Source organism: Bidens hawaiensis, unplaced genomic scaffold (genome assembly GCF_021521415.1).
Source record: "Bidens hawaiensis isolate Kalapana, Puna unplaced genomic scaffold, B.hawaiensis_p1.1 tig00007137_1, whole genome shotgun sequence".
Lineage (NCBI taxonomy): Eukaryota > Viridiplantae > Streptophyta > Magnoliopsida > Asterales > Asteraceae > Bidens > Bidens hawaiensis.
In genome coordinates, this window is record NW_027491491.1 from 57,223 (window position 1) to 80,173 (window position 22,951).

The 22,951-nt window shown below is 35.4% G+C and overlaps 3 protein-coding genes and 1 pseudogene across 4 annotated transcripts; all 4 read left to right on the forward strand.

Moving 5' to 3' along the window:
- Nucleotides 1-5,195: 5,195 nt before the first annotated feature.
- On the forward strand, nt 5,196-8,056 carry LOC143634577 (TMV resistance protein N-like). Its single transcript, XM_077102611.1, has 4 exons — nt 5,196-5,780; nt 5,921-6,196; nt 6,283-7,104; nt 7,215-8,056. The coding sequence occupies exons 1-4, from the start codon at nt 5,196-5,198 to the stop codon at nt 7,782-7,784; spliced, it is 2,253 nt and encodes a 750-aa protein (XP_076958726.1). The 3' UTR covers nt 7,785-8,056.
- Nucleotides 8,057-8,266: 210 nt separating this feature from the next.
- On the forward strand, nt 8,267-14,421 carry LOC143634578 (TMV resistance protein N-like; annotated as a pseudogene). The gene is made up of 4 exons (XR_013153888.1): nt 8,267-9,436; nt 9,535-12,032; nt 12,113-12,560; nt 14,378-14,421. The product of XR_013153888.1 is annotated as a TMV resistance protein N-like (transcript).
- LOC143634579 (TMV resistance protein N-like) lies at nt 14,275-18,843 on the forward strand. Its single transcript, XM_077102612.1, has 6 exons — nt 14,275-14,327; nt 14,935-15,527; nt 15,637-16,593; nt 16,975-17,253; nt 17,335-18,171; nt 18,283-18,843. The coding sequence occupies exons 2-6, from the start codon at nt 14,937-14,939 to the stop codon at nt 18,841-18,843; spliced, it is 3,225 nt and encodes a 1,074-aa protein (XP_076958727.1). The 5' UTR covers nt 14,275-14,327; nt 14,935-14,936.
- A 2,949-nt stretch (nt 18,844-21,792) lies between these two features.
- Nucleotides 21,793-22,895, forward strand: LOC143634580 (TMV resistance protein N-like). The gene is made up of 2 exons (XM_077102613.1): nt 21,793-22,238; nt 22,331-22,895. Exons 1-2 carry the CDS (start codon nt 21,793-21,795, stop codon nt 22,893-22,895), a joined length of 1,011 nt encoding a protein of 336 aa, XP_076958728.1.
- Nucleotides 22,896-22,951: the final 56 nt, after the last annotated feature.

A 22,951-nucleotide genomic window follows, 5' to 3' on the forward strand; every position in this document is an offset into this window, starting at 1 on the left:
TCTAACCCTCGGGAGTCGAGGTTGATGGGCTTGATTTTGCAAGAGATCGACCACGGTTGCGGTCAAAACTCCCCCTACATGAAGAAGCAAATCATCCTCTTCGGAGGAGTCGGAATCAGACGAGTACGACGACATTATTTTTTAAAAAAAAATTGGGAAGATGGGTTGATTTTGGGTTTTATTTTGAAGTTGTGGTGATTGATATAGGTGAAATGGGGTATTTTATAGATGAAATGGGGTATTATATAGGAGTTTGGGATATTATATAAGGGTTTGTAAGGTGAATTTGTGTTTTGATATGGTTGAAATGGGAGTAATTTGGGGTATTATATAGAGGTTTTAAGGTTTTTTTTTTAAAAAATAATGAGCTCCAACGGCTCTTTCTCTCGAGCTCAACGGCTCTTTCTCTCTCTTCTCCCGCGACCACACTCACGCCTGCCTGGGGGCTCGCGCTCGCGCCCCGTTCGCGCCGCGGTTCGCGCCCCGGTGGTGTGGGGTTAGCGCCTGGGGGCGCGAGCGGAGGGGCTCTCGCGCCCAGGTTAGCGCCCCACACCCCTCAGCCTAAGTTCAAATCATCCAAGAAAACTTTGGTCAAAATAAGACTTCTACTTATGATGTGACACAAAACTCTTCACAAACTCAAACCAAATCATGATGAGCACCAAACATGGAACTATATCATCACATAATCTTTATATGTTTTTGAGTCAATAAATTTATGTAGTTTTGATAACCATTGATCATGGAGGGGGATGCTGATGAGTGACAAATACTTCATGAACTTATTACATGTCAAAAACATAATGACATTTTGTGTGAACTTCTTTTCCCATAGAAGAAGCAATGACGATATCTGAATAACCTAATAATGTTTATTTATGAAATTATCAAGAATTGTATAATAAACTTTTTTATGTATATTTGATTGATTCTAATAAAAATGTATAATTGTGTGATGCAATTTTATATAAAGGAACCAATACTGTTATGATCTTTTAGCCTCATGTTTCGAATACACAACAAGCCACTTTTAGCATGTCATTTTTCTTTTATTAAAATATACCTAGAAACATGTAACCTTTTATTGTCTAGTCATGTTAACGGCGCCATACACAACAATTATTATAGGATAATCGTTAAATTGTCATATTGTCATGAATGTGCCATATTGTCATGAATGTGTCATATGCAAATTCCTGAAAATAGCATGTTAGATTGTTGGTTTTACATGTCACGTTGTTCTTATGTTCTTACATTGTCGGTTCTTATATTCTTATTGTCGAAGATATATATATATATATATATATATATATATATATATATATATATAGAACAAATGGTTAAAATAAAAATACATAGTTTTGCAAGAAGAGTAGGAATGACATAAAATTTAAAGTTAGGAAACTATGTGAGTCTATTTATAGAACTATGTAACATAAATCTTAGATCCTAGAAAACTATTTGGTATTTAAAAAACTATCAATTTCAACAACTAAATCTTAGATCCAAAAGCCTATATTTATTCTTACTCTTCCTAGAAAACTATATCTTCTTACTATAACCCACCTCATACACACACACGAGAAATTCAAGAGGATATAAAGGTATAACTTTATAAGAGAGTATTTATATGTGTTATGTTTTTATTTATGATATATTGTTATATTATGCATCATTGTAGTTAATTACGTATTATTTTTATATAAGACGGAGAGAGATGTCAATATAGGTAGTAAGATGCTTTAAAAACATAGAAATAGAAAGTCATTTCAGTGAGATTGAATTTGATATGCATGACATAAATGTACCAAATAAAATCAATTGTTTTTCAATAAAACAATTTATATGTGTATAAGCATACACAATTAAATAAATAGTCACAAAACCATTTTCAAGGGTTTAATTATAGTACATGAATGAATCTCATGTATTTTTTGTATGTTAGTTTAAATTTCAGAAAATAAGTGGATTCAATTATGTATAATAATAATGGTACAACATATGTGCTATACAATTACTTAGGTTATAAAATTACATTTAATCCATGCTTTCCCCCCAATATTAGTTAGCTTTTAAACATATTAGGCAACTTGTTAAAAATATATTATACTGCCTAACATCTTTGGTAGAAATCATCCCTTAACACTAGTTCTTTATAAAGATTTACTAACATAAATCGTTTTATTACTTATAGAATTTGAACCCTCATCACATGAAAAAGAAAATTTTATTTAACATAGTGGTATCGCTAACTCAGTTGTGTTTGCTTATTTCATTAAGCTAGCTTAGAAAGTAGGCCGGAACGAAAATGAAAATAACTATTACAACTTCAAAATTAAAGACGGATTTAAATATATTATATAATTTGACATATATACAAAACTTCAAGAAAGCATGCCATTTAATTGAACCTACATTACAATCCAAGCTTGATTATTATAACATATTCATAAAATAACTAATTAGAACATGATGCCCAACATTGTATGCTTAAATAAAAAAGGTTTGAATGTGTTGAAAAGTTTGGATGACTAAAGCAAATAGTTCATGGGTTTCATGTGCTTCGAATTTTAAAGACAATGTGTACAAAGATAGCATCAAGAGACCGACAAATTGAGAATTGACCACACTTTGTGGTACCAATAATCATTGCATTTCCATTTTCTATTTCTTTATTTATGCACTAATTCAATTTTTAGCCAATAATAATAATTCATAGAACGTTTCCATGATTAACTAAAATATTTTTTATTATTAAAGATTCATAGATTTCTAGTCAATATTTTGAGTATAGGTCCAAATTTATATTGGATGCATTTTTTCCATGGAATATATATAAATAGATTTTACATGCTTTATTTTCTCTAATTCAATGTTTCACCATAAACTCAAATATGTTATTAATATCTTACTTGAATAGATGATAATAGACAAATATATAATTTTTTATATATAAAAAAACTTTTAGAAATAATAACAAAAATAGATGACAAATGAGAGGAAAAAAGGCAAGTGATTTAGTAGAAAAAGCAATTCTCTTTGTGTCAAATCTCTTTAAAAAACACGAAAGCAATTTGAATGTCAATTCAATCTTAATGGTGAGCTCTCATTCTCTTTGTTGCTTTTCATACTGTTCAAATAGTCATAAAATGTATTTTCAATAATTTATTTTCTTTTATTCATACAATTTGAATTAGTCATGATATAGCATACTTTGTGTGCAAAACTCAGCTCTAATTTATATCAGACTATAAAGCGAGTGTAATGTTGAGTTGAACGTAAAACTCGTAACTAGAAAACCTGAAAAGTGACTGATATCACACACTCACCTCTAATTTCTATTAGAACATACATTTAGTGGAAACCGATAGATCAATCCAAGCAAATATCATTAACTTGGATGATATAGCTTGGATCTCAATAGGAGAATTAAGAAACTAACCATGCATTTACTTGGAATATATTTTCGTTTTTTAGCAGCTATCTTTCTTTCCTTTTTTTCATATGAATATTAAAAGATTTAACCAAGGTAGTAACAAACACAACACATCTTAAGAGATGCACCCAAAACTCGGTAAATCAAGCAAGCATCAAAACGGTGTTCCCTAACCGCTTATAAATATGCACCTTCTTAACTCATCTCTTAAAAGGTGTTTTAAATCCGCAGCAAAACTTCACATAACACATGTTCCATTTACTTTTGAACTTTCCATTTGAAAGAATGCTCAAAGTCGTGATCACGCCATTACAAGTTAACTTTCGTTAGAAGAAACTAACCATATAACATGTGTGTAGTACTTTAAGAAGAAAACGCATTTCAAATTTGACAGACTATATGCATAACGTTTTGGGATTTGAGAGTGAAATAAGCATTCTTATTGTCGTAAGAGAGAAGGAAAACATAAGCAAAAGTAAGGAGCCTGAGATTGGTAATTTAGTTCTTAAACCTTTTGATTATGTACCTTTTATGCATTTTTTTAGTTCTTAAACTTTCAATAAAACTATTAACCTTTTTATATCGTATTATTAATGATTATCATGACCATGACCATTATAAATCCAGTAGTGTACGTTAAGGGTAGTCTTGTGGGTAAGCCAAATAAAACCAAGACTTTAGGCCTCGAGTTTTACAGGGACTCAATCTAAAATAAAGGTTTGTATCATGGGTTTTTGAAAGTGAGTTTTAATTAGAATTGATAACTTAGTGATTAGCTACAACTTAAAGAGGAATGTCACAACACCCATTATCACTACATAACATCCATATTACATAGTTCATGGATACTCTATAGTTATACGCACAATAAAGGACTCAATATTTTAGTTAATTTTAGGCCTTCAAAAACGTTTAGCCGACCCTGTGTATGTTGTAGCTCTTAACCACTTTTGTAAAGCATTGCGGCATCGCCTATGACCACCATGAACCGCCTCCTAATATCACCATAAATTATCAACATTGCCAACATAATCAACTACCATTGGGTTGGATAAACAGAATTCTTCGTCAACCTCTGATTGCTCGCGCTAATCTTCTTGTTGAGTATTAAACATAGTATGTTTGGGCCCAACCTCAAGTAGCCCAGATCCAGTTTCAATTAAATTTGTCGGCCTCAAATAACAAACATCATAATAGTCTGATTAAAAGTCTTTGTTCGATTTGGACCTATCCCAAGCCCAAAATTAGCCGATGTTTCTTTACACATTTTCTCTCTCTTTGTATTCGTCACTTTAACAAATTCGACAAAATAGTTTAGTTTTAATTCTTGTTTTTTCAAATTCTTAATTGTTAATCTTACTCACTAAATTTATAAACCCAAAATCGACTGTAACTTACAAGTTATTTGTTTGGACTATATATGATTAAAGATAATTAGAATGCAATTAAATATCTTGAAACAACACTATTGGTAAAAAAAAAGAGAGAGTTCGGATAGCAATATCGATTCAATTTGAGCTCTCTTGAAAAAAGTACGACAACGAATCACAAAATCTTGGTCATCTTCTCTATTTAATTTAATGGATGGGGAATTCTTCTTTCCTTTGTTTTTCTCACATAATCAGTTTGTAGCTAATGGAATATTTGGCTGTTATAAATTGGCCCCAATACTAAACAAAAAAAGCAAACTATATGGAAAAATCCCATTTAGGTGCTGCGCGGCCAGGTATGGCTTCCTAGTCGCGTGGCGCGACGTGCTATGACTGGGGGCCGGTCTGACTGGCCTGGTCCGACCGGTTCTCCTTCCGGTTTCTTTCCTGAATTGTTAGGGGAAATGGAAGCAATTGGACTCTTTTGTAAATATGCATTTAAAGCAAACACCCCGCCAATAGAGTTTGAGGAGGTATCACTTGCTGTAGTAAGGCATACCGGTCACCTTCCCTTAGCCCTCAAAGTTTTAGGCTCTCATTTTCATAGTAGAAATTTGGATTTCTGGAAGAGTGAGTTAAAAGTTTTGACCAAAATACCACATGATGAGGTCAATGGGAATCTAAAGCTAAGTTATGATGGACTGAATATCCTTCAAAAGAAAATATTCCTATACGTTGCATGTTTCTTCAAAGGCAAGGGAAGACATCTTGTCACTAGAATTCTTGATGCTGTTGGTTTTGAAGCTGTCAGTGGTATAACTGTGCTGATTGAAAAATCTCTTTTAAGCATTTCGGAAGGAGTTCTTCATATGCATGATCTAATTCAAGAGATGGGTCAGTGTATTGTCCGTGAATGCTATCCAAACATGGTATGGGTTCCAGAGGAAATCAAAGAAGTAATGACAACAATCAATGTAAGCAATGTTTTTTTGTGGTTTATAGCAACTTAGTTTGCTTTGGCCTCTATATTTTTTTCTGCTTTTGATTCCCTAAAATTGATCAGACTATTGCATCTTGTACTCCTAAATATACATCAATTTTTTGTAATTTGCAGAGATTAGAGGCAGTTGAAGCCATGGTGCTACCCATCAACAGTTATTTGGGAATTTCCTACAATGCAGAACTTTTGAAGAGCATGAAGAAACTGAGGCTGCTTGATGTTAAAGATTGGTTCACTTCTAGTGAACCTACAGGTTTTCCTGAACAGTTAAGATGGCTTAATTGGTTCCGGTACCCATTTGATTCTTTGAGAATAACAAGAGATATGACCAACCTTGTTGGCCTTAATATGGCATATGGTCAGGTGAGACGACTACATATAGAGAATAAGGTACCATTCTTGTTTAACCATATTTTTTTTATGTTACAGTAGTCTTACATTGGCCTTAATGTAGCAATCATCATCTATTTTACCAGATCATTCTCCCCAACCTCAAGTTCATTGATCTACGAAATTCAAAGATAACAATGTTTCCCAGTGTGTCAGGTGTACCAAACCTTGAGTGGCTAAATTTGTTTAAATCTAATTTGGTGGAGATTGACAAGTCTGTTTTTCTTCATGGAAAGATTATTTACTTGAATTTGAGTTTTTGCACGTTTCTTGAGACTCTCCCGTTGTGTATCAAGATGAAATCTCTACATACTCTACTTCTTAATGACTGCCTCAAACTCAAAACATTCCCAGAATTCTCCCCAGATATGGAGAAGTTGTCAGTTTTACATATGCATACTTGTAACAGCATGAGGGAATTATCACCATCAATCAGACTTTTTACTGGCCTCACCAGTTTGTTTGCTGGAGGATCTGTTGCCTTTGTAACTGAGAAGGAGGATGTTATTCAGGGTTTATTGCATTGTAGTTCTTTGAGAGCACTGGATCTTAGTAGGATCTTTCTAGATGACAGCTTCCCCAGTAATCTGCATACTGCATGGCCCTTATTAGAAGAGTTTCTTCTATTCAATAACTTCTTCACCCGGCTACCTGCGACCATCTCTCAGCTCTCTCATCTCAAATACCTTGACCTGAGCTACTGCGACTATCTCAAAGATTTGCCTGTGCTTCCATCACTTATTCAAGTTCTGAAGGCAAGTCGTTGCAGATCTTTGCAAAAGATTGGAGACTTGTCAAAAATGTATAAGTGGTTGTTTAAGATCTCAATTTGGGGTTGCCCTGAACTCCTAATGGACACAGAGAGTCAAAGCCACATTGCTAAATTATTGATGAAATCTTTGGTCCAGGTATCTTCTTCATCTTAATTAGTCTATCCTGATATGTACAGAACACTAATTTTTTAGTACAACTAAAGTAAAAAAAAAAGAAACTAAAATAATTATTTTTGCGGATACAGAATTGTGCTACTGTAAATCATCGATTGAGTATCATGGTTCCTGGAAGCAAAATTCCCTACTATTTCAGCAACCGACGGTCGGGTAACAAGATCGAAGTGTATATACCTCAAAATCAGATCTCCAAAATGATAGGCCTGGCCATATGTTGTTCTCTACCACCAACCAGAAGTATACTTACAATCAAGTTCAAACCATCAGATGAGGAAAAGTTGATTTCTGGCGCAACACATCCTGCCAAAACTGCAGACTTTATGTGGATTGGATACATGTCTATTGATATCCTTGGGAGACTATGTCATGATTTTGAATCTGAGAAACTTACCATAAGTTTTGCATTAGATATGGATGATATCATAGAATGTGGGGTGTTTGTGATATACAAAGATGATGTCAAAACGACAACAAAAATTGGATCATGGATCTCAGATTATGATGAATTGGGTAAGATAAACCGTTACAGTGCCAGTACAACTGGTGAGCAATTGCAGCATGGAAGATGGCCAATCGCTCCTAATCTCTTATTTCAACGGAAAACCAGTGACCATAATTCATTTAGAGTGTTTGTCTAATTTGATTATCTTAGGTAGTATGGTTTCTCAAAGTCTTGAATCAATATGATAATGTGATCCTTTTGGCATCTTTACAACGCAATTCGTTTTTCTTTCTTTTTTATTATAGTTGACTTAGGAAATAGTGTTTCTGTTGTTATATGACTAAGGTTGAGGTTACATGTTTCAGAAGTGTGGGAAGTATTTGGCTATAGATTTCATTGACTTTGATTTATTAATATCAAATTTTAAAGATACAGTGCAGGTGTCTTTTGAGCTCTAGTTCTAAATTTCGAGCTCGTCCGTTAACAATTTTTTAAGCTTGAGCTTAGCTCATTTATGGTCAATCACTCCTTCACATGTTGGAAGGATTTGCAAAGTCCCTTAAGTGAAGGAATTTGATGGAATATATTAAATTCAAATTCCAATTAATTTGCCAACCAAACACATTGTAAATGGAATTGAAATCCAATTCAAACGAGTTATTGTTGAAGTGTTGGACTTTTTCTTTGTTTATTGCTGTTAAACAACAATGCATACATCATACATATTTGACTTTATCAACTTTAGTAAAAATAAACTGTATTATCGTCTATGTCAGATTTGTAATGTTCTCAATTAAAGAATTCTTTTTTACATTATGTTGTAGTTGGCATGTCATTCTCTTAATTAGAAAAGTATTATCAAAAGTGTTGACTTTTTCTTTTGTTGATGCTGTCAAACAACAATGGATGCATTATACATGTTGACTTACAGATCGCCTTCAAAATAGCACTTTGGCTGTGATCTAGTTATTCATCTTCTCCTTCAGTTTCTTCAAGTCTGCACAGGTAACCACGTAGAGCTCTTTTTTATTTCTTGATACGGGCTTCATTTTCTTGCTACATGGGATATATTTGAACATTATCAACAAAGGAAGTATAATTTGAGGCAGCAATTGTTGTTTTTTACAAGTTAATTTTATCATAAACCAAAAATGGAACCATAGAAGAATGAAATTGTAATTTCATTTCATCTGACTACGTTCCATTTCAATTCCCTTGTAAGATGAATTCCCTTTACAATTAGATTCCTTTCATAACAATTGTTTTTAACTAAACGAACCTAATTTTAACTTACTCTCTTCGCTTAAAATATATTGAATATAGTGTTCCCACAGCCATGGATGGTGCTCTTGTTGCATCTTCATCATCATCGTCAACTGCTCCAACCATTGGAAGATGGACATATGACGTATTTTTGAGTTTTCGAGGAGAAGACACTCGAAACAACTTCGTGGGTCATCTTTATGCAGCTTTAGATCAGGCAGGAATATACACGTTCAAGGATGATGAGAAGCTACAAAGAGGGAAATCCATCTCCCCTGAACTCATGAAAGCAATTGAAGAGTCAATGGTTTCGGTGGTTGTCTTCTCCAAAAACTATGCAAACTCTTCCTGGTGTTTAGAAGAACTTGTGAAGATCATGGAATGTTGGGATATTAAGGGACAGAGGGTGTTACCAGTATTCTATGATGTGGATCCATCTGTCGTTCGTGGACAAAAAGGAAGTTTCGAAACAGTATTCCAACAACATGAAGTGAAATTTAAAGATGATCTTGAGAAAGTGAAAAGGTGGAGGGAAGCTTTAAAGACTGCTGCCAACTTATCTGGATGGGATGTAACTGCCAGTGGGTTAGTTCTCTAGCTCTATCAGTTTAATTACCTTAAGGTTGTCCACGATTTACTAAAATTTGTGCACTGATTTTCTCTTTTTTCTGATCAACATACAGGCACGAAGCTGAATGTGTTAAGAAACTTGGAAGAACTATCTTGAACTATCCCAGATATCACCTAGAAGAAAATCTTATTGGGATGGAATCACGTGTTCAGCATGTAAGGACCTTGCTACGTATAGGGGCTGGTGATGTTTGCTTTATTGGAATATGGGGAATGGGAGGAATAGGCAAGACAACAATTGCCAGAGCTGTCTATAATCAAATATCGTATGCCTTTGATGGTAGCAGCTTTCTTGAAGATGTTAGAGAAAATGGTTCTGATAAGAAAGGTCTCAAATCCTTACAAGAGAAGCTTTTGTCAGAAATCTTAATGGAAGAAGATTTTAAAGTAAAGGATTGTCATGATGGAGTCTATCAGATTCAAAGAAGATTGAGCCGTAAAAGGGTTCTTGTTGTTCTCGACGATGTTGATGATATTATGCAACTCGAATTCTTAGCTGGTTCTCATAAATGGTTTCTCCGTGGTAGTAGAATTTTGATAACAACCAGAGACAAACATGTGTTAAGTAATGCACAAGACAAATACACACCTGATTTGTTAAATAAAACAGAAGCTCTTAAGCTCTTTAGTAGATATACCTTTAAGGCAGACATCCCTCCAAAAGAGTATGAGAAACTATCAGGTGATGTAGTAAGTCAAACGGGTCACCTTCCTCTGGCCCTTAAAGTTTTAGGCTCCCATTTTTGTGGTAGAAGTTTGAATTTTTGGCAAAGTGGCTTGAATGCTTTGGCCAAAATACCAAACAAGAAGATCAATAAAGCTCTAAAGCTAAGTTTTGATGGGTTGAATATCTTAGAACAAAAAATATTCCTTCACATTGCGTGTTTCTTCAAGGGTAAGAAAATACATTATATCACGAGAACTCTTGATTGTCTTGGCTTAGAAGCTGCAAGTGGAATAACCGTCCTGATTGAAAAGTCTATTTTGACCACTTCTAATGGATATCTTCATATGCATGATCTTATTCAAGAGATGGGTCAATGCATTGTCCGTGAATGCTATTCAAACAGCTTGGTTTGGTGTCCAGAGGAGATCAAAGAAGTAATGACAACAATCACTGTAAGCACTATTCTTATAAATGCTTTAATGATAATAATGTGGAAGTCGAAAGAAGTCCACATATAAAGTGTGGAGTTTAATTGCAAGAAATTTGTCCATGAAACATTTCTCCTTGGATGTTTACATGTGCAAAGTTATCTGTTGTAGAGTTAATACGCATGTTGTGCATGGTCCTAGCTGCAACCCCTGTATTCCCAAATTCATATTTCTGAGTGCTTTAATTTGTGTATCCCAGAACCAAGAGACAGTTGAAGCCATAGTGGAGACCCATGATGATTATGAGCACAACTGTAGTGCAGAAGTCTTCAGGAGCATGAAGAAGCTGAGGCTACTTCAAGTTAGATCACGATTCACTTTGAGCGAACCTACATATTTACCTGAACAACTAAAATGGCTTTGTTGGATATTCTACCCATTCAATTCTTTGACAATAACAAGAGATATGAGCAAGCTTGTCTTCCTTGAAATGATGTATAGTTGGATATATAATCTACAAATAGAGACACAGGTACCATTTTGTAAACTTGTCATCTATATCCGTAGTCTGTACAGGTCAACCTCACCAATCATAACAAACGTCATCTATATCTGTCAGGTCAACCTCACCAACCTCAAGTTCATAAATTTACGCCAATCAATAAATATACGCAGCTTTCCAGACATCTCAGTGGTTCCAAATCTTGAGTATCTAAACTTGTCACGTTGCACTTACTTGATAAATATGCACCAATCTGTTTGGCTTCACGAAAAGATTATTCACTTAGATCTGAGTTTCTGTAAGCTCCTTCGTTTCCACGTCCATATGAAGATGAAATCTCTACAGAGACTGCATCTTAATTCTTGCGAAAAGCTCTACAGATTTCCAGAAGTCTTAGGAGAGATGGGGAAGTTATTGGTGTTGGATATCAATAAGTGTTACTATATAACCGAACTACCATTGTCCATCAGACTTTTTACTGGGCTTACCACTTTGTCTATGGGACTAACTGGAAAGTCACCGCTACATGAACCTAGCAGAAACGCTGGTCAACGCATACAGGTTTGCGAACAGTTAGGTTCTATGAGAACACTGAATCTAAAAAATAACAACCTTGCTTTGGACGCCATTCCTACTAATCTGCATATTGTGCGGCCCTTCTTGGAAGAGTTGGATCTAAGTGAAAACATATTCACCTGCCTACCTGCAAGCATCTCTCTGTTGTCTCATCTCAAATACCTCAACCTTAGTGACTGTCCTCGCCTCAAGGAGTTACCTGAGCTTCCATCGCTTATTCAGGTTCTGAAGGCGGATCGTTGCAAGTCTCTGCAAAAGATTGGAGACTTATCAAATAAATATAAGTGGTTGTTTAAGATCTCACTCAGCTACTGCCCCAAACTCCTAATGGATCAAGAGAGCCACCTTGATACTTACTTGATGAAATCTTTGGTCCAGGTATCTTCTTCATCTTAATAATTAATTTTCTAGCTAATACGCACATAATGAGTATCTAGGGATGTTGTTTGCTGATACAGGAATGTGCTGCTGTGAAACATCGATTAAGTATCACAGTTCCTGGAAGCAAGATCCCTGATTGGTTCAGCAACCAACAGTCGGGTAACACAATCATGCTCAAGTTACCTCGAAATCATAGCACCAAAATGACAGGGTTGGCCTTATGCTGTCGCTTGTTACCACCATTAGACAAAATGGTGGCATTCCTTAAAATCAAATTCAAAGTGTCAAGTGAGGAACATTTGATTGGTAGGGCGGCAACACGTGCTGCTGAAAGCAATGATGTTGTATGGATTGGATACCTGTCAATTGATATCCTTGGGAGTATATGTCATGGTTTTGAATCTGAAAATCTTATGATAAGTTTTGACGATAATGTTGTTGAATGTGGGGCGTGTATTATACACAAAGATGATAGCAAACCAATGACAGAAAGTGGACCATGGATCCCAGATTATGACGAGTTGAGTAGGATTGACCATGAACAGTGGCGGATCCAGGAATTTTTTTTAGGTGGTTCCCTCTTAATTTATAAGGTGGTTCCTACGCGTCTTCTATATATCCGTACACTATTATTTCGAAACTCGGGTGGTTCCGGGGAACCACCCGTTTGTATGCTGGATCCGCCCCTGACCATGAAAGTACAAGTAGTGAGGATTGGCATCATGGAAGATGGTCCAAACCTACTTTTTACTTCAACAATACAAAAATTGGAGACCACAAAACTGTTGAAGTATGGGGTGTTGAAGAGTGATTCTAACTTCAAACGGCTAATTAGTTTGGGATCATGACTGAGGCTAAAGGTAGTTGGTTTAAATAGAATATGATCATCATAGCCTAGACCGAAGATTTAAGCAACAAACCGAGAACATAAACCACCAGCCACCAACACGACTGAAAACTAATGAATATTTGAGCCGCAAACTAACAACATAACCCGCCAGCCACTGCCACCGTCACAGGCGCTTGTATATTAAACGGTAATGCATAACCATAGCTGGTCAAGTTACAAACTACATAAGCACACAACAAAGAAACAGTGAGTGTGTAGACGAAATCGTATAACCCTAGGCTCAGCTCTCCACTATGGCTGCAACGTTGGTTGCCACGCCAAATAGCAGAGCGTCATCATCGCCCGGATCGAATATTTAAATTGCAACAAATCGAGAACATAAACCACCAGTCACCGCCATAATATTAATCAGTTTGGTACAACAATAGATGGTGAATTTGAAATCCAGGAAAATGTAATATTTGTGTGCACACTTGGAATGCCAAAGGGATCTCGTTATCATTATCAAACAATACACATGCTTTAGAGATTTCCCATTTTAACCCAGTTTCTTTTTTATCTTGATCTATGATTCAATCATCCAGCAATGAAAGAAAGAATCTTAAAAGACCAAGTCCCCCCTTTTAACTTTTCAACCCACGGCCACGGCCACGGCCAGGACCAGAGTAAGAGGCCACCGGACAACAGTGGCTCAACCACCTCCCTTACCTTCTCCCGCCGCGGCACCACGAAGCATGCCAAACAACACCACGCTTCCGATCACCGTCAGCACAACACCGGCGATGCATGAGACGGAAATGGTACACCGGAGCCAGTGATAGGAACAACCGGTACGGTGGAAGAGGTAGCGGTAACCGATACAGTAGAAGAGAGAGAATGGTAATAGATGTGAAAGTGGAATGAAAAGCTGTGAAACTGGTAAGAAAGTGGAAAAGGAGGTCGAATGAGGTTTAAGTATGAGATGTACACACATCGTAGCAAAACAACGGCCTAATTTACAATGGACAGTGCCTATGTGAGTTAGTTAAGAGTTGTAAAATATAATATATATATATATAATTCACCATCAACACAAAACACAAAGTTAACAACTGGTTTTTTATTTAAAAATTAGTGGTTACGGTTTTGTACTTTTGTGAACTAAACCACTTATTAAAGTTGTAAAAGAATAAAGATTTTATAACATTGATCCCATCTGTCGCGCACTAACATAAAATTAAAATACTCAGTGGGGTCCAGCTAAAGTTTAGATGATAAACATAAACAAAGGGGATACTTGTTATTACATTTTCTCAAGAAAAATAATTAAGACACCAAATTAAAGTTTATGGAGTCTTATAACCTTACAGTCTTTCTTGTTATGTTTACAAATTATTTTTCCTAGAAGTATATCACCACCTTCAACATACTGCTTTAACTTAGGGCTGGATTTGGCTGCTCATGTAAGTATCCAGTTGTTTTTTTGGTTTTCTTTTTGAATTTCTTGATTCAGGGCTGGATTTAGCTGTTGAGTTCATTGCTCTCTGTATTCTCTAGTTAGGTTATCACAGTGATGCATAAAACCTCAATTATACCCTTATTAGTCATTTTCATACGGAGCAGAACATGAGTTCATTAATTGTACATCACTATATAAGATTCTGTTTCTGTTATTACATGTCTCTAATTAGTCAACTGTAAAGGTGCAGTTCGAGATCTATGGATATTACTTTTTTTGGCTTTGAGTGTAAAAGATTACTTTTTTCTGTTGTTGTGAGTCAACCTTTGGGAATATTTATCAATCTTAAAACTTGTGTCCATAAAATATGCAACCCAGAACAATACAGTATCTCAATAAGATGGGATATATTTTGAATTTTGTAAAGAAATAATGTTGTGTTTCTACATCTTAATGCTGAGATGTAAACAAAATATAGTATCATAAAAAAATGGAATTGTAATTCTGTTCTGTGATAAATTACCTTGATTATTCGATTCCTTTTTATAAAGATTATTTTCTCTTTACCCTCTTTGCTTATATTTTTAACGTACGTGTTCTTGCTCCCACAGCCATGAATAGTGCTCTTGTTGCATCTTCATCCTCATTGTCTACTGCTCCAACTACCGGAAGATGGACATATGACGTGTTTTTGAGTTTTCGAGGAGAAGACACCCGAAACAACTTTGTGGATCATCTTTATTCAGCTCTTGATCAGGCAGGAATATGCACGTTTAAGGATGACGAGAAGCTCCAGAGAGGGAACTCCATCTCCCCTGAACTCATGAAAGCAATTGAAGAGTCAATGGTTTCGTTGGTTATCTTCTCAAAAAACTATGCAAACTCTTCTTGGTGTTTGGAAGAACTTGTTAAGATCATGGAATGCCGGGATATTGTGCGACAGAAGGTGTTACCAGTGTTCTATGATGTGGATCCATCAGATGTCCGTGGACAGAAAAGAAGTTTTCAAACAGCATTCCAACTACATGAAGAGAAGTTAATAGATGATGATTCTGAGAAAGTGAAGAGGTGGAGGGAAGCTTTAAAGACTGCTGCCAATATATCCGGATGGGATGTAACTGCCAGTGGGTTAGTTCTCTTGCACTATATTAGTTTAGTTACTTTAAGATATTCTTTGCTCATTGAATTGCTGATCAAACTACAGGCGTGAAGCTGATTGTGTTAAGGAAATTGTAAGAACTATCTTGAGCTATACCGAATCCCGTCCACAAGGAAATCTGATTGGATTGGAATCACGGATCCGTCATGTGAAGACATTGCTACATAAAGGCGCTGATGATGTTTGCTTTATTGGAGTTTGGGGAATGGGAGGAATAGGCAAGACAACAATTGCCAGAGCTGTGTATCGTCAAATCTCGTATGCGTTTGATGGCAGTAGCTTTCTGGAAGATGTTAGAGAAAATGGTTCTGATAAGACAGGTCTCAAATCCTTGCAAGAGAAGCTTCTTTCCGAAATCTTAATGCAAAAAGATCTTAAATTAAAGGATTGTGATGATGGAGCGTGTCAGATTGAGAGAAGACTGTGTCGTAAAAAGGTTCTTGTTGTTCTCGATGATGTTGATAATATTAAGCAACTCCAGTTTTTAGCTGGTGCTCGTGATTGGTTTGGCCCTGGTAGTAGAATTATGATAACAACAAGAGATGAGCATTTGTTATGTTATGCACAAGAGAAATATGCACCTGAATTATTAAAACAAACAGAAGCTATGAAGCTATTTAGTAGATATGCGTTTATGGAAAACACCCCTCCAAAAGAGTTTGAGGAACTATCACGAGTTGTTGTAAGTCATACCGGTCACCTTCCTTTAGCCCTCAAAGTTTTAGGCTCTCATTTCTGTAAAAGAAGTTTGGAGTTCTGGCAAAGTGCATTGAAAACTTTGGCCAAAATACCACATAATGAGATCAATGGAGCTCTAAAGCTAAGTTACGATGGACTGAATATCCTTGAAAAGAAAATATTTCTTCACATTGCATGTTTCTTTAAAGGCAGGGAGAGACTTCATGTCACGAGAATTCTTGATGCCTTAGGTTTTGAAGCTGTTAGTGGAGTAATTGTGCTTATTGAAAAATCTCTTTTGAGCATTTCATATGGAGATCTTCAAATGCATGATCTTATTCAAGAGATGGGTCAGTGTGTTGTCCGTGAATGCTATCCAAATACCATGGTATGGGTTCTAGAGGAACTTAAAGAAGTAATGACAACAATTAATGTAAGCCTTGTTTTTCTGTGCTTGATAGCAACTTAGTTTGCGTTAGGCCTTTCTGGACTCTTGTTTAAGCAAATGCTGGCAGGGTTTTGATCTCCTTACACATGCACGTCACTACGTGTAGATCATCAATGTTGCCAAAGGGCAAACGAGTAAACTTGCCTATAGAAGCATACTTTCACATTCAATGCATTATTCATCATATCTAATGTTTCCTTTGTGTTGTTTGTTTTGATATATATTTGAGAGAGAACACTTTCTCTCACGTTCATTACGTCTGCACGTGTAGACATATTGTTTGAAAGAAATAACATTGGTTGATTCAAACTAATGCATTTTGTAATTATTTATTTATTTATTTTTCTTTTTTCTTTTTTTTTGTAGAGGTTAGAGGCGGTTGAAGCGATAGTGACGCCTTGGAAAATTGATAGGCCCATTGTCTGTTGTAGTGCAGAGTATTTGAAGAGCATGAAGAATCTTAGGCTGCTTGAAGTTAAAGAGGGATTCACTTCCGATGAACCTACATATTTTCCCGAACAATTAAGATGGCTTAGTTGGCCCAATTACCCATTTGATTCTTTGAGAATAACAAGAGAAATGATCAAGCTTGTTGGTCTTTATATACCATATGGTTTAATTAGACAACTACACATAGAGATAAAGGTACCATTCATGTTCATCCAAATTGCAAATTTATCAATCTTACATTGGCCTTAACGTAACAAACATTGTCTATTCTACCAGGTCATCTTCCCCAACCTCAAGTATATTAATCTAGAAAGTTCTTTGTCAATAACAAAGTTTCCCACTATCGTAGGGGTGCCAAACCTTGAGTGGCTAAATCTGTCATTTTGTGATAATTTGGTAAACGTTCACGAGTCTGTTTTTGTTCACAAAAAGATTATTTACTTGAACTTGAGTCACTGTGAGAGTCTTGAGAATTTCCCAGCCTGTATAAGGATGAAATCTCTAAAGACTCTGCTTCTCGATGGCTGCAACCGTCTCGAAAGATTTCCACAATTCTCCACTGATATGGAGAAGTTGTCAGTTTTAGATATTCAACGTTCTCGTAACATATGGGCATTGCCATCATCAATCAGAATTTTGACCGGCCTAACCACTTTGCTTATGGGAGGATGTTTTGGCCAAGGGAGTGAAAGTGTAATACCAGACCTGCTACGTCAGGATTCCTTGGTTTTAAGTTCTTTGAGGGTACCAGATCTTAGTAAGAATCTTCTAGGTCGCAGCTTCCCTATTAATCAACATACTGTATGTCCCTCCTTAGAAGGGTTTGATCTTTTTGGGAGCACGTTCTCCCGGCTACCCGCCACCATCTCTCAACTCTCTCATCTCAAACTTCTTGACCTGAGCCACTGCTACAACCTCAAAGGAGTGCCCGAGCTTCCACCATGTATTCAAGTTCTGAGGGCGGGTCATTGCACATCTTTGAAAACGATTGGAGATTTATCAAACAAATATAAGTGGTTGTTTAAGATCTCAGTACGTGGCTGCTTTAAACTCACGGAGGACAGAGAGAGTCAAAGCCACATTAGTAATATGTTGATGAAATCTTTGGTCCAGGTACTAATTAGCTTCTTCATCTTAATTTATTAGTCTCTCCTTATTATATGTATTGGAGAAGACTATTTGTCTAGTAAGGTTTAAAGTAAATGATTATGTTTCTGGATACAGGAATGTGCTGCTGTGAACCATCGATTAAGTATCACGGTTCCTGGAAGCAAAATTCCCATTTGGTTCAGCAACAAACGGTTGGGTAACGAGATCGATTTGTATTTACCTCACAATCAGATTTCCAAAATGATAGGGTTGGCCATATGTTGTCGTGTATCATCATTTTATATAGATTCACTTACAATCAGGTTCAAACCGTCATCGTCATATGAGGAAAATTTGCTAATTGGTAATCCAGCTCATTCTGCCGAAAGCGTAGACTGTATTTGGGTTGGATACCTGGCATTTGATATCCTTGGGAATCTATGTCATGGTTTTGAATATGAAAATCTTATCATAACTTTTGAACATCATAACGTTGTGGAAAACGGGGTGTGTGTTGTGTACAAAGATGATATTAAACCAACAACAGGAACCGCATCATGGATCTCAGATTACGAGGAATTGGGCAGAAATGACTATCACAGTGAGGAATTGCAGCATGGAAGATGGTCATCACCTACCTTTTCCTTTGTGAATTGGAAGACCAGTGACCAGAACTCAGTTACAGTCCATATATAATTTGATAATCTCAATTACAGTGTCTCATTGTCTTGAATCAACATGGTAATGTGTTCATATCTTTTTTACATCTATACAAATGCATTTTTGTATAATTAGGCTAGGTTATAGTGTTTATGCTGTTCATTTTTTTCACCACCGATACACCATTGCACGGCATGTCAAACAATTGTTCAATGTTTGTTGTTTGTAGCTAGTTTTATTCGAGCTTTTAGCCATTAAAAGAAAGACTCAGTCTTTGATGCTTTAACTTGAGAAACACGTGAATCAAATATGTTATTCACTAAGCGAATCCAAACTTTATGATTAAAAATTTTCAGGAGTCCACTAACCAAATAGGAAATAGGATTATGAAGCAGTAACAATAGTAATTTAGACAAAGATAGCATTATTAGTTTTGGTTCAACGAGTCTATATATGAGCTATTTTAGTAAATTTGTATTATTAATTTTTTTTTTTGATTTACCCAATTGATAAAATTGTTAAATTATTTATTATGCTCGTCCCAAGCCCAAAATTTTAAAGGATTTTAGGAGACTGCCTTATTCGTAACCTGACTCGATTGTGTGTTTTCCCACAGTTGTGGGTTTTCTTCTTGATGGTGATCTGGGATTAGTCTGACCTGAACTTTAATAAATTAATATGGACAATTGGTATTTTGTTTCAGTAAGACTTATTCCAGGTATTGAGGGTAGTTCTTGAAAAAATACCTTTCCGTGTCATACAATAAAAATCATTTAACGTATGTATTTAAAACCATAACATTTTTAACTTTTAAAAAAAAATTGTCTATACCTTCAAAGTCAGTCAATGGTGGACCGTTCAATCTTCAAAGCACGTGACAACGTATGCAAATGCAGTGTACAGCACAGTTTTCCTTTTTTTAATGGATGGACATGAAATTTCTAAGAACGTGTAAGTATTTCACGGAAGGTCTTTCAACACTTTGTACACCAAACGGCTAACGTCATATGTAAAGTAACATGCTCTCCATACATATATATTCTTTACAAATAAATATATATGGTTCAAATAAAAATAAATAGTTTCCTAAGAATGGTATGAACCAATAGATTTTTGACATGTGACATTACAACCTATGGTTAAAGAATAATTCTAGGAAACTATGTCGGTTATAGTGATGAAAGAGTAATTATAGGAAACTATGTCGGTTTTTTGTAATTTTAAATCTCAACAATTGATTAACATGATCTAATGGTTGTGATTTATTCATAGTCTTTCTAGGAAACTCTTTATTTTTAGGATAACCTTCCCATATATATATATTGAAGATTAATTAACCTTTTTAAGTTATAAAGTATCTGTCTAATTAATATTTTTTATAAAATACTTTAAAATAATATTTACACCATCAAAATTACTTAATGACATCATTATTTAACAGTTTTTTATGAACTATAATCTAAATTATAATTGACATTTTATGAAATTCATTTGGAAACGTGTCGTAAGAAAAGTCATTATTTTCATCACCTTGAGCCTCTTTGTGTATATACTAATTGCCTAAACAAAACACCTAAATATCTAGACATACACAAATATATACTTTAACATAGAACTTGTTATAAACAATAGTAGTATTTTATTATAAAACTATTAGTTACATAATTGAAAATATATATAATATATCTTTAACGATGAAAAAACATATACTATTTGATACGACTCGACTATTTATAAACTTTATATTGATATATGTAGATACAAAAAAGTTCATCGCGAGAGTATATTCGATTTTATATAGAACACATATATTAAAATTTATAAATCAGAAACAAAACCATAATTTAAATAAAAGTTGGTAAAAAGAAAAAAAACATTAATCATATTTTGTTATTTATAAATAAACAAGTTGATCGCAAGAGTATATTCGTTTCTATAATACAAACAAATTATAATTCAAAACTTCAAATGAAAGTTGGTAAAGAAATAAAGAATAACAAAAGATATATTATGTTATTTTCAAATCATATGTGGAATCTTAGTTGTTTTTTGACTAATTTACGCTTGACTTTGGTTTACCTGCATTCATCTAAATCAAATCCACATGAAACAGAGTTTTCTTCATATTATCCATCTTCCGATTTCTTCAAATCTGCAACTGCAAAAGTAAGTATTTAGTTTTTTGAAATAGAACTTGATTTTCTAGCTCTAAGTGTATATACAGCTAGCTTACTAGGCCTGGCAAAAGGGTCGGTTCGGGCAGGTTTGGTTACGGGTCAGAATGAATTAGGATCAAAACCAGCCAATTCAAAACGGGTTGGTTTAGCATAAAAATCATAACCTGAGAAATCTCAAATATTTTGACTAAATTGTTTTAAAAATCCTTCTAAAATTTTCGGATCGGAATGAAACGTAACCCAGGACACGTGTTACGTGCACCTGGAGTACACGCATTCCAGCCCATATCAACCAACCCATTATGACGTGTTTGAAAAATAACACCAACCCGTTTTGACTCGTTTCATTAGAAAGGGTTGTCTCAAACAACTCACTCCAGAAACAACCATCCAAATTTTTTTAATATTGCAATCACATACATATACAAAAACATTTCATGTTTTCATTTGTTGCAAAGTTAGATTAAGAAGACAGAACACTACAGGTCAGTTGTCCTTTAAATATTTGAGGCTAAGATCTAAATAAGATATGGAATCATAAAAGAATGGATTTGTAATTTCATTCCATATGAACAATACGTGTCACTTATAACCACGTTCCATTGCAATTCCCTTCTAAGATAAATTACCTTGACTGTTTGATTCCTTTTAAAAAAGAATTTTCAGATCAAGTGAAGCTAATTTTAACTTCACTGATATTTTCGTTTAAAATTTCTAAGATAGACTCTTGCTCCCTCAGCCATGGATGGCGCTCTTGTTGCGCCTTCATTCCCTTCGTCTACTGCTCCAACTGCCGGAAGATGGACATATGGCGTTTTTTTTGAGTTTTCGAGGGGAAGACACTCGAAACAACTTTGTGGATCATCTTTATGCAGCTCTTGATCAGGCAGGAATATACACGTTTAAGGATGACAAGAAGCTCCAGAGAGGGAAATCCGTCTCCCCTGAACTCATGAAAGCAATTGAAGAGTCGATGGTTTCGGTGATTGTCTTTTCAAAAAATTATGCAAACTCTTCTTGGTGTTTGGAAGAACTTGTGAAGATCATTGAATGCCAGGACATTATGGGACAGAGGGTGTTACCAGTGTTCTATGACGTGGACCCATCTGATGTCCGCGGACAGAAAGGAAGTTTCCAAAGAGCATTCCAACAACATGAAGTGAAATTTGAAGATGATCTTGAGAAAGTGAAAAGGTGGAGGGAAGCTTTAAAGACGGCTGCCAACTTATCTGGATGGGATGTAACTGCTAGTGGGTTAGTTCTCTTGCTTTATCAGTTTACTTTAAGGTTGCCAACGATGTAACAAAATCTGTTCATTGATTTCTCTTTTTCTTTGCAACATACAGGCATGAAGCTGAATGTATCAAGCAAATCATAAGAACTATCTTGAGCTATCCCAGATATCATCCAGAAGAAAATCTGATTGGAATGGAAACACGGATCCGGCATGTGAAGACATTGCTACGTAAAGGGGCTGACGATGTTTGCTTTGTTGGAATTTGGGGAATGGGGGGAATAGGCAAGACAACAATTGCCAGAGCTGTGTATCGTCAAATCTCATATGCATCTGAGGGTCATAGCTTTCTTGAAGATGTTAGGGAAAATGGATCTGATAAGAGAGGTCTCAAATCCTTACAAGAGAAGCTTCTCTCAGAAATCTTAATGCAAAAACATTTTAAAGTAAAGGATTGTGATGACGGAATGTGTCAGATTCAGAGTAGACTGAGTTGTAAAAAGGTTCTTGTTGTTCTTGATGATGTTGATAATATTAAGCAACTCCAATTCTTAGCCGGTGCTTGTGACTGGTTTGGCCCTGGTAGTAGAATTATAATAACAACAAGAGATGAGCATTTATTATGTTATGCACATGAGGAATATGCACCTGAATTGTTAAAAGAAACAAAGCTATAAAGCTCTTTAGTAGATATGCATTTAAGGCAGATATCCCTCCAAAAACTAGTTTTAAT

What these genes read in the sequence shown, in the direction of transcription:
- LOC143634579 (XM_077102612.1), top strand. Translation starts at nt 14,937, where the DNA reads ATGAATAGTGCTCTTGTTGCATCTTCATCCTCATTGTCTACTGCTCCA. An exon ending in AATTGCTGATCAAACTACAG is followed by an intron (nt 15,528 to 15,636) that starts GCGTGAAGCTGA and finishes CGTCATGTGAAG; the next exon opens with ACATTGCTACATAAAGGCGC. An exon ending in TGATGAAATCTTTGGTCCAG is followed by an intron (nt 18,172 to 18,282) that starts GTACTAATTAGC and finishes TTCTGGATACAG; the next exon opens with GAATGTGCTGCTGTGAACCA.
- LOC143634577 (XM_077102611.1), top strand. Translation starts at nt 5,196, where the DNA reads ATGACTGGGGGCCGGTCTGACTGGCCTGGTCCGACCGGTTCTCCTTCC. An exon ending in AAGTAATGACAACAATCAAT is followed by an intron (nt 5,781 to 5,920) that starts GTAAGCAATGTT and finishes TGTAATTTGCAG; the next exon opens with AGATTAGAGGCAGTTGAAGC. An exon ending in TGATGAAATCTTTGGTCCAG is followed by an intron (nt 7,105 to 7,214) that starts GTATCTTCTTCA and finishes TTGCGGATACAG; the next exon opens with AATTGTGCTACTGTAAATCA.
- LOC143634580 (XM_077102613.1), top strand. Translation starts at nt 21,793, where the DNA reads ATGGCGTTTTTTTTGAGTTTTCGAGGGGAAGACACTCGAAACAACTTT. An exon ending in TGGGATGTAACTGCTAGTGG is followed by an intron (nt 22,239 to 22,330) that starts GTTAGTTCTCTT and finishes TGCAACATACAG; the next exon opens with GCATGAAGCTGAATGTATCA.